The 14,518-nt window shown below is 39.0% G+C and overlaps 1 protein-coding gene across 2 annotated transcripts in view; it reads right to left on the bottom strand.

Annotated features, from left to right (window-relative positions):
- srgap3 (SLIT-ROBO Rho GTPase activating protein 3) overlaps positions 1-14,518 on the bottom strand; it is a 68,204-nt gene that overhangs the window by 23,927 nt on the left and 29,759 nt on the right. For both annotated transcript variants that reach the window (XM_008409847.2, XM_017304820.1), the window contains exons 3-4: positions 9,583-9,745; positions 5,551-5,613 (exon numbers count right to left, since the gene is read on the bottom strand). In XM_008409847.2, the coding sequence (XP_008408069.1) occupies positions 5,551-5,613; positions 9,583-9,745 (226 nt within the window). The remainder of the gene's footprint in view (positions 1-5,550; positions 5,614-9,582; positions 9,746-14,518) is intronic.

The raw sequence follows: 14,518 nt of genomic DNA, 5'->3' as shown, positions 1-14,518 counted from the left end.
TATATATACTGAATGAGTAGTTTTTTTACAAGTTCTCTACAACTTGTCTGAGCGGCCAACGTATAGCGAGCAGAGCAGCCTCGTACAATTAAAGCGATTAAAATAAGCTTGTTGGGAGCACACGCATCTGATATTCAGACCCACAAATGACTCGATCGGGGAAAGTTGCCAATGCTACCCTTTGATATTTTCGACTCTTATCACACTGCTAAGATGAATAAGTCACATAAGTCAGCTCTGCCCCGTCTTCTGTTTCACCTCAGGGGGCAGAAGATTGCTGAATTTGCTTGGAGCTCGTCCAGTTTTAGGCACTAAGCCTCTCTCAGTAAAAACCCATCAGAGCAGAAAAAGTGCCCTGTGCTCTTATCCTTGTGCTACAGTTAACTTGGTGTGGATTCCCCTGCAGAAAACTCCACTGTTTACATGCTAATGTTCAACAACGCTAGATATGTAAAGCACTTCACATGATCTAACAAAACAATGTGATTTTGTTTGTGTGTTGTAAAATGATGATACAATACCACAGCATGTTAGGCACTAGAATAAATAGAGAAAAAAATATATAAATATATATATATCTGATCACTCCTGTTAATGTTGTTCATAAACTGTGGAGATCTGATATGAGACTATTTTTCTACGGTATTAAGACAATAAATTACCTATTGTATGAAAGATCCAGAAGTTAAATCTGTCAAGTAAATACACATCTATCCGTAAAGTTATTTCACAGGCCCTGTGATGTAACACAGTATTTACAGGATATAAAGGAGCAGCTTGCAGCTGATAGAAGTTAAACATGTTACAAGGAAGAAGGGCAAAATACAAAGATGCATCTTTAAATTGACTGGTAAACCATGCAAAAGCTCTCACAGGTCATTCTAACAACACTACAGTGATTCCCAGCCCTGTCCTGTATGTGTTAGATGTGTCTCTGTTCCAGCACACCTGATAGAAATGACTGCATGACCTTCTCTCCATGCCACCAGTGCTGCTGAAAGCTGCTAATCACCACAGCAAGGAGACAATTATAACATAGGGTGTCCAGAGTCAGACCTCAAGAACCTGCATGTTTTTCTTCTCTCCCTGAAAACAGCTGAATCAAAAGATGGCTCTGTGATTGGGAACCACTGAACTAGAAGAAGCACAAAAGGCGCTAGAGGTTTCTGAAACTATTATCTGCATGATCATATTGACTGTTCATCTAGGCTTTTATAGCTGACAGAAGTCACAAGATAACAGAAAGCTGAATTTATTGCAGCAATTTTCTTCTTTTGTGCATTTTGTCTGACATGGAACATGCTGGATTTGTAAACATATATTTGGAAAATTCCAGGTAAATTACTTGTGAACTCAGTGAATCGAGTAAATTCAAGTGTGATACCATGCGAGGATGCCACCAGTGCAATTAAATTTCCGACCGCATATCACACTCAAAGTGAAAGGTCATGGAAAACCACAGAGCAGGGTAGGCAGATGCTGAGGTATCAATGTGAAGAGATTGAGAAATTTATGAAAGTCAAAAGACACAAACCTCTAATCCTTTGTATGAGCTTGAATCTTTGTGTACAAAGAGATTCAAGGTGTGGGTTTCTATGGCCACACAGCTGAATCCAAACTTACAACATCAAGTGCAACGCAAAGCATTGAATGCAGTGGTGTAAAAGCAGGTCACAGTTGAACTCCATAGCAGAGGAGACAAGTTCTCTGCAGTGTTGAATCATGTCTTTCCATCTGGCAATCCAAGATGAGACTGAAATGTGCAGTTGCCAGGAGAAGGGAAACTTGTCTGACTGCATTGCAGCAAGTCTCGTAGCAAGTTTGGTGCAGAGTGGATTGTGGTGTGGATTCATCCCCTTAGATCCAGTGAGAGGAACTCGCAACACGTCAGCATAGCAAGACATTTAGGACAATTTTAGGCTCCCTAGCTCTTTGTGGAACAGTGTGGAGAGGGTCCTTTCCTGTTTGAACATGGCAGGACACTAGGGCACCACGTTGTGGTCCATAAATAAGCCTTTAGGGACTTATTTTTGTCCTGACATCGTCCCTTTTTGGGACGAGTTAGAGGGGAGACCACAAACTAGGCCTTCTTGTCCAACATCAGCGTCTGACCTCACAAAAACACTTCTGGGAGAAGGGTAAAAAATTCCATAAACACACAGAGTTCAAGCTGCTATAGCTTCAAATGGTGGGCTGATATATTAAACTCTATTTTGGTATGTGTGAAAGTAGGCAAGGAAATAAGCAAGAAAGGGTGTAACAGAGACAGCCTAACTAATTTATACCAGGGGATAAAACCAGTCAATATAGTAGTCTGAATATGAACCATGCAACAAAGTGACAGCATCTAAAAGAGCAAAGTTCAAAAACCAGAAAGTACAGAGTTAAATGAAAACCAACTTCAGTGGGTTTAAATGAGACTCAGATGACACATCCCTCTACTTTCCTGTAACAGTTTCTACTGATTAACTTCAAACAAAACCAGTTTGACAAACCTACAGTCTTTATCATAGTTGTAATGGTAGAAATACTGTATATACTGTATATATAAAGGTTGGTACTACTCCCTTGCTCTGCTGCTTTCACTCAGTTTGAACAAGTGACTGTCTCACTTTCAGAGGACGTGATTCAGGTTCCCCCCGTGATCCTGTCCCTCCACAATTTTTTAAAGATATTTTATCTAGCATAGGGCAACCTGTTCTTGCAATTATAAATAGCAGTCTGTCCTCAGGTGTGGTCCCTGCTAGTTTTAAACATGCAGTAGTGCAGCCACTGCTTAAAAAACCTGGCCTTAATCCTACTGTTCTGGCTAAATATCGGTCTATTTCGAAGCTGCCTTTTCTTTCTAAGGTTTTAGAAAAAATTGTGACTGCCAGCTGACAGTTTTTAGATGACAATGGCATTCTGGAGGTTTTTCAGTCAGGTTTTAAAACTCTTCATAGTACAGAATCTGCTTTAATAAGAGTTTTTAATGACATCCTTCTTGCATGTGATTCTGGTAACCATGTTGTTCTGATTTTACTTGACCTATCTGCTGCCTTTGTGTATCAAGACCACAACATTTTAATATTGCGATTACACCACGTTGTAGGTATTGGTGGCAMWGTTCTTAAATGGTTCYGGTCYTACCTGGAGGASAGAACATTTTCAGTGAATATTAGTGACTCTGAATCATCTGCTGCTTCAATGTCTTATGGTGTCCCGCAGGGCTCAATTCTGGGCCCWCTGCTTTTCTCTCTKTAYTTACTGCCTCTGGGTTCTATCCTCAGGAAACATGGGATTTMATTTCATTGTTATGCTGAYGAYTGTCARATKTATTTGCCCCTGAAGCAGAAGGATGTYYATTCYATCAAACATCTCCTGGCATGTCTAGGTGATATTAAAGCTTGGTTGGCCTTGAACTTTATAAATTTTAATGAAAAGAAAACAGAGGTGATGGTGTTTGGACCCAGTGGCTCCTGTGAGTCCTCCTCTGTTGACCTGGGATCTTTGGAGGTATATTTTAAACCTGTTATTACAGATCTTGGTTTTAAGGTGGACAGTGATTTTAAATTGGACAGCCAAATCAGAGCCGTGATTAAGTCCAGCTTTTATCATTTAAGGCAATTGGCGTCAGTGAAATCTTTTCTTTCCAGGCAGCATTTTGAAACGGTGATCCACGCTTTTATTTCAACTCGACTGGATTACTGTAAYGCACTTTATCTGGGAGTCAGTCAGTCGCTGCTCTCACGTCTGCAGCTGGTTCAGAATGCTGCTGCACGACTTTTAACAGGAACTTGAAAGAGGGAGCATGTGACCCCTGTCCTGGCCTCACTTCACTGGCTGCCTGTATATTTTAGGATTCATTTTAAAATTATTATGTTTGTTTTTAAATCACTGCATAATCTTCCCCCAGCTTACCTCTCTCAGCTTCTTCACCCCTACGTACCCTATCGGTCTCTCAGGTCAGCAGATCAGCTGCTCTTGGAGGTACCAAGAACCATAAGGAAGCTCAGAGGGGACAGGGCTTTCTCTGTCATGGGCCCAAAGTTATGGAACGACTTGCCTTTGCAGGTCAGAGAGGCCCCTTCACTGTCCACTTTTAAAGTTCGTCTTAAAACCCATCTATTTTATTTGGCTTTCAACTCCAGCGGGATCTAGTTTTAAATTGTGTTTGTTTGTTTTTAAACTGTAAGAGTTTGTATTTTTATTTTTTTATTGTTATGTTGTGTTTTAATGAACAGCACTTTGTATCAGCTATGGTTGTTTTAAAGTGCTTTATAAATAAAGTTGGTATGGTATGGTATATTTAAATGAAATCTGAGGGTTTTTTTAAAATATGACAATTGTGTCTTTGAGAAACAAGAGATGGCTTATTACACTGTTTAAGAACACAAAAATGCAGAAAATACTAAAATTTAGAAGCAGTTTCTGTTTCTATGAACAAGGGAGTTAGTGGTCACTTCTTTCAATTGCAGCAAGTTTCTGGCTAATCTTCATAAGATCAGGCATAAAAAAAAAAGACAGTGGTCTTAGAGAAGCTGTTACTGGTCCAACAGTAAAACAGAAAAATGATGAGATTTCCCAAACTTTACAAACTCCCAACACGCAATATTGCATCTTTAGTCAACATGTTGCATGAACTAGAAAAGCCTTAGTAAATACTATTAGCTGGAAGGGTTTTCCTAATTCCCCTGTCACGCTTCTGCATATCTGCCTTTCGATGCGCTGCTTCACTATTGCCTTTCAACACATCTGGTACTGCAGTTAGGTGATTTTAGGAAAACAAGGCATTGCAAATATTGCTTTACTACCATGTTCATTTTCTAAAATGTCCTCTCAGCTCATTGTGATTACCAAGATTTGTATGGACAGTGAGACCATCCAACAGGCCAAACATTTATAGACGACTGGAGTTTTATTGTGAAATATTACAGACTACATAACATTGCATCCAAGCAGCTCCTTGTTATTGGTATTGCAATGATATAAGCAACACATATGATGTCAATAACAGGAGATAGTATTTCACAAAATGCATCAACTTTCTTCACATTTAGACCCACATAAATGGGCTTTAGATAGACGACAAGACAGCAAATGGTGTGGCAGCACGCAACCGGACTTCTTCTCATCAACTCAGTTGTACAAATCCAATATTGAAGAGATTTTAGTGAAACAAAATGGAAGGAAAAACTTCCTCGCTATATCAAAGTTTAATAATCAATTTGTTTAAAAATTAATGACCTACAACAACTTCTGCAACTATAATCAAGACAAAAGAATCAGAATGGAAGAAGGTTTTCAACAAAGTTAGCATTCTTACAGCAAAGCATGTGTTTGCTTTTCAGCTAAAGGATTTTCTAAAAGGCAACAAGAACAATCGCATGATAGGCAGAGCCCTCAATAAGGCACAGAAATATAAAGTAAAGAAGTAAAAAGGAAAAAAATCAAATGGCAAATAGGACAAGACGTCAGAAAGATCAAGAGAGGACGAAAAACTTTGTCCTGGTACGGCGATGAGATGAGGTGTGAGAGATCAATCTGCGGGAGATGCAGTCTATTACTCACAGTGTAAAGTTCATTTGTCACCTTCACCAGCTCCTCGTGCATCTGGATCCCAATTTCTTTGCTCTGGAAAACAACAAGACAGGAAAAAGGTTTGTCAGTTGTAGCCTGATGGAACAAGCACAGTCGACTGTCTCAAAGGTATGACTTTGGTGAGGCAAACGGCATTCACTACAGCAGGTTTAATGTCCGTAGCTAGTTCAGAGAAGTCAACAATAATTCACCTGAGCAATGACTCAGCTCAGATTCTCCTTAAAAAAACGTGGCCTTGATCCGTCTCCCCAGGCAAGTCGACAACCATTCACATCTTGAAACGTGACCAGAACAAGTATCATCCTGACACTAGACATGTTAGGAAACATGTTAGGAAACACTTTAGTGGCCTAAAGGGGACACAGTGTTGGGTCATGTGATCATAGGCACTATTAGTGTGATTGTTCGTACTGCAATTTAAAAGCTTGACTCTCTTAACCCATGTTGAAAACCGAAGAATCAAGTGCAGAACTGATAATAGCAGCTTATGTGGCAGCTCAAATCTGCACAGCATGTCTCAAAATCCAACGTTTGTGCTAACATATAACATGGGACTGAACTGAGAAAAACATCCTCATCATGGAGCTCACATTGTGTTGCTAAGATCCCATCAAAGTTTGTTTTCCTCTGTTTCTTAGAGGAAAACAGAAATGGGATAAGATGAAAGCAAGATCAGAGACTATTGCAGACGAGGCTGGAATAGTCTGCAGTCAGTTTGCAGGGCGGTCTGACTGCAGACCCGACACTGAACTCAATGCAAGAAGGAAGAAGAGGAAGAAGAAGAAGAAGAGGTGGAGGAGGAGGAGGAGGAGGAGGAGGAGAGCTTTACTAACCAGCCAAACGTCTAAATCCCCTTTAAAAACACCCAAACACAAACCCTTAAAAATAACAATCGTCATAACTTTTGACACACATCCATGTTGACACAATCAAACCACACAGCAAGTTTAGCGCTCTCCCGCTAGCTTGCTTAGTGGGAGATTTACCTGTTACATTGAAAATAGTAATGGTTTGTGCAGGAGCAACAGAAAGCCTTTATTTGACGTGTGAAAATGCACGAACAGCAGGACACATCAGTGTGACTGTCAGACCTGACGGAAGTATCACCTCTGCAAACATGTCAAGAAAATCAGCTTGTTCTGATGTGATGTAAATTAGCTCTCTTATTTGGCAATGGTTAATAGCCAACTTTTTTTTTTTTTACATTAAGTATATTTTAAAACATATACAGAGGAGACTACAGATAAAAACAACCAAGGGAAAGAACATGAATCATACTTGTCCATGTACCTTATTTATAAGCATTAATTTATAAATAATCAGAAGGCATTTGTATACAAATTACAAATTGCTGCCCACTTTTTCCCCCAACCTCTTCTCACCATCAAACCTCCATTGTTTGCACACTAAATCTTTCTTTAGATGAATTTTAATTGTATTATATGACTCATTTCCACCTCTGCAAACAAAATTTATACTGAGCAATAAAATACAAAATTACTTTCTTATGTTATGTTAAGAAATCTTTCAAATTCCATTAGAAATTTTAAAGCACAACCGCAAAACCGTTTTCAACAGTCAAAACCATGACTAAATGAGCAATGCTTTGAGCAATGCCTTTTATTTTTTACACAAGGGAAACAGGAATCTGTTGTAAAGACAGATGAGTAATACCTGCACAAACCACAACCAGAGAGAGAAATTCAAAAGAAGGTGAAAGTTGTTCACACCTGGCTTGGAAACAACTAAAGCTGCTAGGTCTGAAATGAGCAGATCCTAATTTTAAAGTGCACATGAAATTTGTATCAAAAAAATTATTACTTGCAGAACTGAGCAATGTATCTGGAGTACAAGCATTAAGCTGTGTTCAAGTAAGCTTTTCTGAACTCGATAAACATGATACATCCTCTGAGGGCACTGGCAGCTGGTGAGCAGCATCTGTATGCATCAATGGCTCTGAGCAGAGACAGACTGCAGCATGCACTGCAGAGGTTTATGAGCAGGGAGGGTTCACGCAGCAAGCCAACAACCATGATGCAACACACACTTAGAGCCGTGACAGGTGGGATGTAATTGCCTGCAAATGCTTTTTTTTTTTAGAGGCGTAATCTGACGTGTGTAGCTGCACAGAAGCTTCACATTATATTCTCTTTTATATTTTTGTAAGTGAGACAAAAGAAGCAAACAGGTGGGACATAAAGCCTTCACAACTGTGATCAAAGGTACAGTTAGCCAATAAAATTAGAAAATTAAAAACACCTCTGTGAATTCCCTGTAAGATTTAATCTCATTCAAACTGGGGATTTGGAGAATTACAAACTGAACTAGTGACAGTGAAACAAGACAACTGATTAAAAATTTGATACATGGTTACAACAATTCATTAACCAACTGGATGCAATCATCTACAAAAGGTCTGAAAATCGTTTTTCCTTTCTTTCTTTCTTTTTAATGACTACAAGCTAGTTTATGATTGTGTTTCAAAGCGGCAATTATTAATGTTTATGTACAACAAAATGTTTTCAGAGTGGTTTATCTTCATGGACAGAATCAGAAAATGACAAGCAGAAAAACAGTAAAATCAAAAACTTTCAGATATAAGAAAAAAACATTTCCTAAACCAAATATAGTCAATTATTTGTTTTTTTAAACATTTATTTTAATTGTTTAAAAAAATATTTAAACAATCTTTTATTGTTTAATTATACATTGTGAAAAAAACTGTTTTTTTTCACAGAGAAAAAAATAGTTTTTCTCTGTGATTTTTGTACAGTAAAGCTGTGAGATATTGCTGATTTAAAAATGCAGATTTTGTTTACTTGGCAAAAACTACTGTTCACCTTAAACACATCACAAAAATGTTTTTCATAACCAAAAAAACTATTCTTTTAGTTTGAATAAAACCAGAATATAATTCTTTGGCCTAAACTCAAAGCTAAACTGACAGGCACTGCTAATCACCTGGCTAACACCGTCCCTACAGTGAAGCGTAGGGGTGGCAGCTTCATACTGTGGGGTTGATTTTCTGCATCAGGAACGTCATGACTAGTCTCCATAAAAAAATAAATAAAAATAAAAATTATTGCACATTTCTCTAAAGAGCTGTTTTGCTGGATATTTCCAGAATATTATAAGTAGATTTTTAAAAAGAAAATCCCAAGTCTATTTCACAATAAGCCTGTAGTTAAACAAAAAAAGAAAGAAAAAAGAAAGACAAAGGACTGCTGTGTGAACAGTTCCCAGGGTCATTAACTTTAGTACCCACACTGTAGTTTGGGACCAAAATGGTTAATGGCAATGAAAACTAAATGTTTGTTTAAAGTTATTTATTTTTGTGTAATATATCTGCCAGCTATAGCTGCAGCCGAGCCACCCATTCATCCTCTCACATGTGGAAACAGATGTCTAAACCTGGTTTGGTTTTTCTTCCTTTTCAGGTCTGGAAAGGTGTCGACACACATAACTGAGTTTTAACCTACAGGAAAACCCGCAAGGTGAAAACACAGTTCTGGTGTTTGGATAAGACCCAAGTTATTCCTGCTATGTGCTGACGGTCAGCCAGATGTTGCTCACACTCATAGGGGATGTAGAGTTTAGGATGATAAGGAAGAACACTTTTTTTTATCCCTAAACGGCTTTTAAGGCTCTATATAGACCATGAAAACATCTGGTAGGTTACAAACACTGGACATATTCACTGTCAGCCCCCAAAACCAAACATACATCAACAAAACCAGACAAAAACACCTCTATAGGTTTTAGAGTAAACAATTTAAATGTCGGCAAATGGGTTTAAGAGTCAAAAAACTCACTCAACTACACATGAACCAGCATCTGTGTGTGTAGAATATTAAAATAATACGCACATGAACAGCATGACATTGAGGACAACAGTTTATAAAAACAAATGCTCAAAGCTGTGGTTTATGTCTTCTTTTGTAGTCAAACATGCTTTGTGCGCTTGCAGCACACTAAGATCAATGGGGTGACGGTTTCACTGACCTTCTTGAACAGGCGGATGACATCCTCGCTGATCTGAGCCAAGCGCACGATGACGTTGTTGGTGTAGATGTCGCTCAGGGTGGCATGGTCTCGGCTCTCGCGCCTCGTCTGGTTCAGCAACAGATACCAGCAGTTTACGGAGGACAGCAAGTGTTGGTCTTTCCTAGAACGATAACAACAACAATACACGGGTGTCAACGTATCCATATGAATGAAACCCGGAGCGACTAAGTGTTCCTTAGTGGGGATTGTTACATCAAGATAAATAACCTCAACTTTAAGGAGGCTTTCTTTGCTTCTCCCCGAATGAGAATGTTTTCCCTTTTCACCAAACTGCATCATAGTTAGTAAAGGATACATTTTTTAATGCTGGTGACCGTAATAATCCAGAGAGTCAAGAGCGTTATTGCTGCATAATCAGTTTATACTTTGCCTTGGGTGGTTTCAAGTAGAGGGAGCAAGGTGCATTTATATCTATCCACACAGACGCAAACACGTGACCAATTCTGACCTGTCTCATCCACATCAGGGTCTTAATCAATCAAACAACCCTGGGGGAGGGGCATAGACAAAACAGAGCAGGGGGGGAAATGAGAGTGAAGGAGGAAGAGAACCAGGACAGGGTGGGGAATTGGGTTTCTCTGTGAAGAGAAACGGATAAGCACCACCAACATCAAAGGCATCCTCTGCAGAGAGCTTTCATGATGCTGATCACATTGAATGAAGCTGATAAGTGGCAAATATTGTGGGTGCATTTTCATACCTAAGTGAACAAATATACAAAAACCATATCATCCTAAGGAAACACAGATCAGGGGGTTTTTTTCAGCGATTTTACATTTTCATTAAGTGGTTTTGAACTCTTAGACAGCCGAATCGTTTAAAAACAGATGCTGCTGTTGTGCCCTCATGTGATACCACACATATGGATAATAGCAATGCATGATGGGTAGAATCCTAGGTCTATTTTTGCCATATCGTTGAAAGCCACATGCATGTATTTATACTTAATTTTCACAATTAATTGAACCTACAATTGTTTTGAATGTCTGTTTTATAATATATTTACAATCAATGACCAAAAAGAAAAAAAACAACTCATTTTCACTTTTCTGCAAAATTCACCAACTGCACAGTTCTTGTTAAGTAGTAGAAGACAGCTGGTATTTCAAAAGACCAGAAGAAATCTTGTGTTTTTTGAACAATAACAATATTTGTTGTCAATATGTTGCTAAGAGATGCTGAACCAGAAAAAATCAGAAAAAATCAGTAAACATCTGACGTTTACTTTTTTAAAGTAAAAATCAGAAGGCAATGCTTTAATATTAACACAAACGGCAGTGAACTTCTCCCCACTAACAGCAGCCTTTTCCATAAAATAAGCTTTGTAGCTATTTTTTTATTCATTACCCATGAAAAGCACACTGAATGGAGGAAGTCAATGTAAGACAACATGCTAGCGATATTTAGGCTACCATTAGCATTTTGGCAAATTTTATCTAATGTGCTAATTTTAACATACTGAATGAAGTAAATCCATGTTACTCAACATGCTTGAGACGCTCCTCATGCTATTGAGTACACTGTAGCTTACTTTAGCATTGATGCTAATTTTTAGCATCAGAAAGCTGGGTTCCGACTGACGGGCACACTTTGGCAGGCCCCATTTAAACTTCTTCAGAAATTTTCTAGTTTGTTGTTGCTCCTCCTGCTTCAATCTCTTAAAAACAGAAGAAGATGTGTGTATCAATTAAAGTACCATCATGAGCTAATTAGCTGTTCAATACAAGTTTTCCATTACACTTAGTGCAGGTTGTCTCTAAAAGACATGCATTGATTCAGCCTTTAGGATACTGCTCTTTTATCAAATATCTACAGTAAAGTTATGTAAATAATAAATAACGGTATTTATCTAGCATTTATAAACCAATTATCCAATATTTCAAAGACACTATGTGTGTCTTTAGTGATGTGCAATTAATACTTAGTAAAAACAAACAAACAAAGAAAAAGACAAGTGAGTATAAAAACAGAAACATATTCAACGTGGTGGCTGAATGAGAATAAAGTTGAGGAATGAGAAAGCCTGAAATGTGAAGAGTGCAAATGCTACATATGGAGGACAAAAGCTGTGAATACTTGAAAGAAACAGAGGACACAAAATCTGTTGTTCCCTCCCTGCTGCCCTCATTTCACAGAAATGAGGAGCAGAGGGCCGTTAATTAGGCCGGAGTGCTTCACCAGCAGCGTCTCTGGGAGCCGAGTCTGTTAACACTGTACTAATTGTAGCTCTTTGGCTTGTTTTATGGCACTGACACAGACCAGTTCCTATGTCTTCAGGGGACGGTCAATCACAAAAGACAACCTGCACCACAAATTCTTTTCTTTATACTTCCCTCCATCTTCCTACAAAGGACCTGCTGATTGCCTGATGCCCTCTGATAACCAAGATATATCACTAACAAGTAGAAAAGGCCAAACGCTAAGCTGAAAGGTTTCCATTAAAGTTTGGGGTGAAAAAGGAAGTTACACACAGTCGTTTTGCTTCCACTGCATTGTTCTCACCCAATGGTAATTGACCACAGTGTCTTGCAAAACTATTTATATCCCTTGAACTTTTTCCCATTTCGTCCTGTAACTAGTAACTTGGGGAGTTTTCACACCTCATAGTCTGGGAAACTCAGTTCAATTGGGGATCAAAATTACAACATCTGTTACATTTTCAGATGCTGCTGTTCACTTTCCCACTGCACCGTGTCAAACGAGCCAAAGCCTTTGAAAAACCTGTTTACCTCCTCGTCTGTGAAGGCGCTGCACGAAGACCCACTGGAGAAAACATGAAAACCACAAAAAAAAACAAAAAACACAAGGAACGCAACTTCCTTCTTCTCCAAATCTAAATCAAAATGAAGTGGCATCAGATTTTAGTGGTTGTAGGATTTCTCTACTGTCTTTGGTAAAAGACCACAATCTATTTCTTCTCTTGGTGCTAGACACGTGTTTTGGTTGTATTTGTCCAGAATCCCTGCACTGTAGTCATTTCCTGCTTTTGGAGCGCTCTCCGGTCCAGCTGGCATTCACACGAGCATTCGAACTGCGCCAGAGTTCACTTCAACCCAACAGAGACCTAGGTTTTTAGGCGGACCAAAGTTCACTGTTTTGGTGCTCACACCTCCCCAAACAAACAGGCTTTCTAGGCAAACAAACTAGAGATCGACTAAACGGACTGAACAGGGCTGGGGTTTTATCTGATACAGCTGAGCTGTGAAGGGTTCACAGATTTAGCAGAGAATATTAGAAATGTTTGCTGTGTTCCTCAGTCCAGGGGAAAACAAGTGTATAAGTATAAAGCTGAGTTACGTTTTTAAAATAATATGCCAAGCTTTAAACATCTGGCACAAAACTGTTCAGTTTTAAAACGGCACAAATCGCCAAGCCACTAAACTCTATGTGACAAAGCAATAATACTTTGATCAACATAGAACAATTCATAAATGCTTAAATGTTCTCGATGAGCATTAAACTCTAAAGTTGAAACACGTTCCAATAATCCCTTCACACAATGATAAACAAAACTGAAGTTTCCCTCGTACTGCACGCAACCAACATCAGTGAGAGTCATAAAACAGGGTCATTGCTTTACTTATAACTGTACTGAATTCCACCATCCAGTCCCTCAGAGCCTGTGATGCGTCTGAGCCAGGATTTCCAGAAGGAAGTCTGTATTTATCAACTCAGGACTCCGTTCTGTGCAGCCTTTAATCTCTTCCACACTGCCTCGCTTCCACTTCTCCATAAAACAGTCAAAGAAAAAGGGAAAAAAAGAGACAAATAGCTTCAAAAGACAAGGAGGAGGCACATGTTCGAGCTTTGGGAATAAAGTTCACTTTGGCTCCATTTTACGCGTTCTTTGTTATTCTACATTGACACACCAGTCACCATTTCAGTCTTTTCTATTAAGAGTTCCATGATTTGACATCGCACAGCTGTACAGAGGCGCAGGCCAAAGCAGGGCACCATCGGTGAAGACGAGATGGGGATTTGAAAAGATACGAAAAAACATAAAACAAGCTCTGCAAACCAGCTGATCCATTCATCGTCTGTGAGCTGACATCTGCCAGCTGGGCTCGTCAACTTGACGGGAGCCGATCGAGCACCTGCTCCTCTGTTCAAACAAACAAAGCCTGGTGAGATATAGCTCAACCTCTTACCCTCTGCCCTGCAGGCCACCAGAAAGGAGACGTACTTCAAGAACATAGTTGCACTCAGTGGGTATAAAGCTGTACAAGCCGCTCAGTGTCGGTGTTTGAAGCACCACCCAACAGCAGCAAACGTCATTCTACAATGTTACATCGTAACTAAAGGGGATAACAGCTCCAAGAACCTCTTCAAACCATTTCCTGATAAATATGACGTACAGAGAAACATCAATTCAGTGGGAAAAGGACCACATACCAGAAAAGAAACAACCAAAAAGCCAAAAATTCAATATAAGTTTCTATCCACTTATCATTATGGACATAAAAGCCACATTAAACTGGTGCTTTTAATTATGCTACTGAAGACTTAATTTTCTGGGTAATAATTTGGATGTTTAATATTTTTATAAAACAAGCACTGGGTGAACAATTTGTATTTATTGAGCAGTCTCGCTGTCACATGCATGCATATATGCTAAAATATATAGCTTCACCCCTAAAGCTATTCAACTGAATGTCCCTTAGCAAATGCATTTGTAGCCATTAGCAACCTTCTGGAATAGGTGGATCGATGCACACTATCATCAGAAGAACAGGCAGAGTTAGGACAAAGCTTTCAATCATAGTTTGCAAAGTTTCAACAAGGTTAGCTTAATTGTTTCCTGCTTTTTCTGCTCCAAAATGTGTAAATGTTTAGGATCATTGTCAATTAGAAAACCTAATTGTGCCCAAATTTC

This window comes from Poecilia reticulata, linkage group LG5 (genome assembly GCF_000633615.1).
Source record: "Poecilia reticulata strain Guanapo linkage group LG5, Guppy_female_1.0+MT, whole genome shotgun sequence".
Lineage (NCBI taxonomy): Eukaryota > Metazoa > Chordata > Actinopteri > Cyprinodontiformes > Poeciliidae > Poecilia > Poecilia reticulata.
The sequence above is the reverse complement of the archived record's forward strand: the minus strand, read 5'-3'. Positions and strand labels throughout refer to the sequence as shown.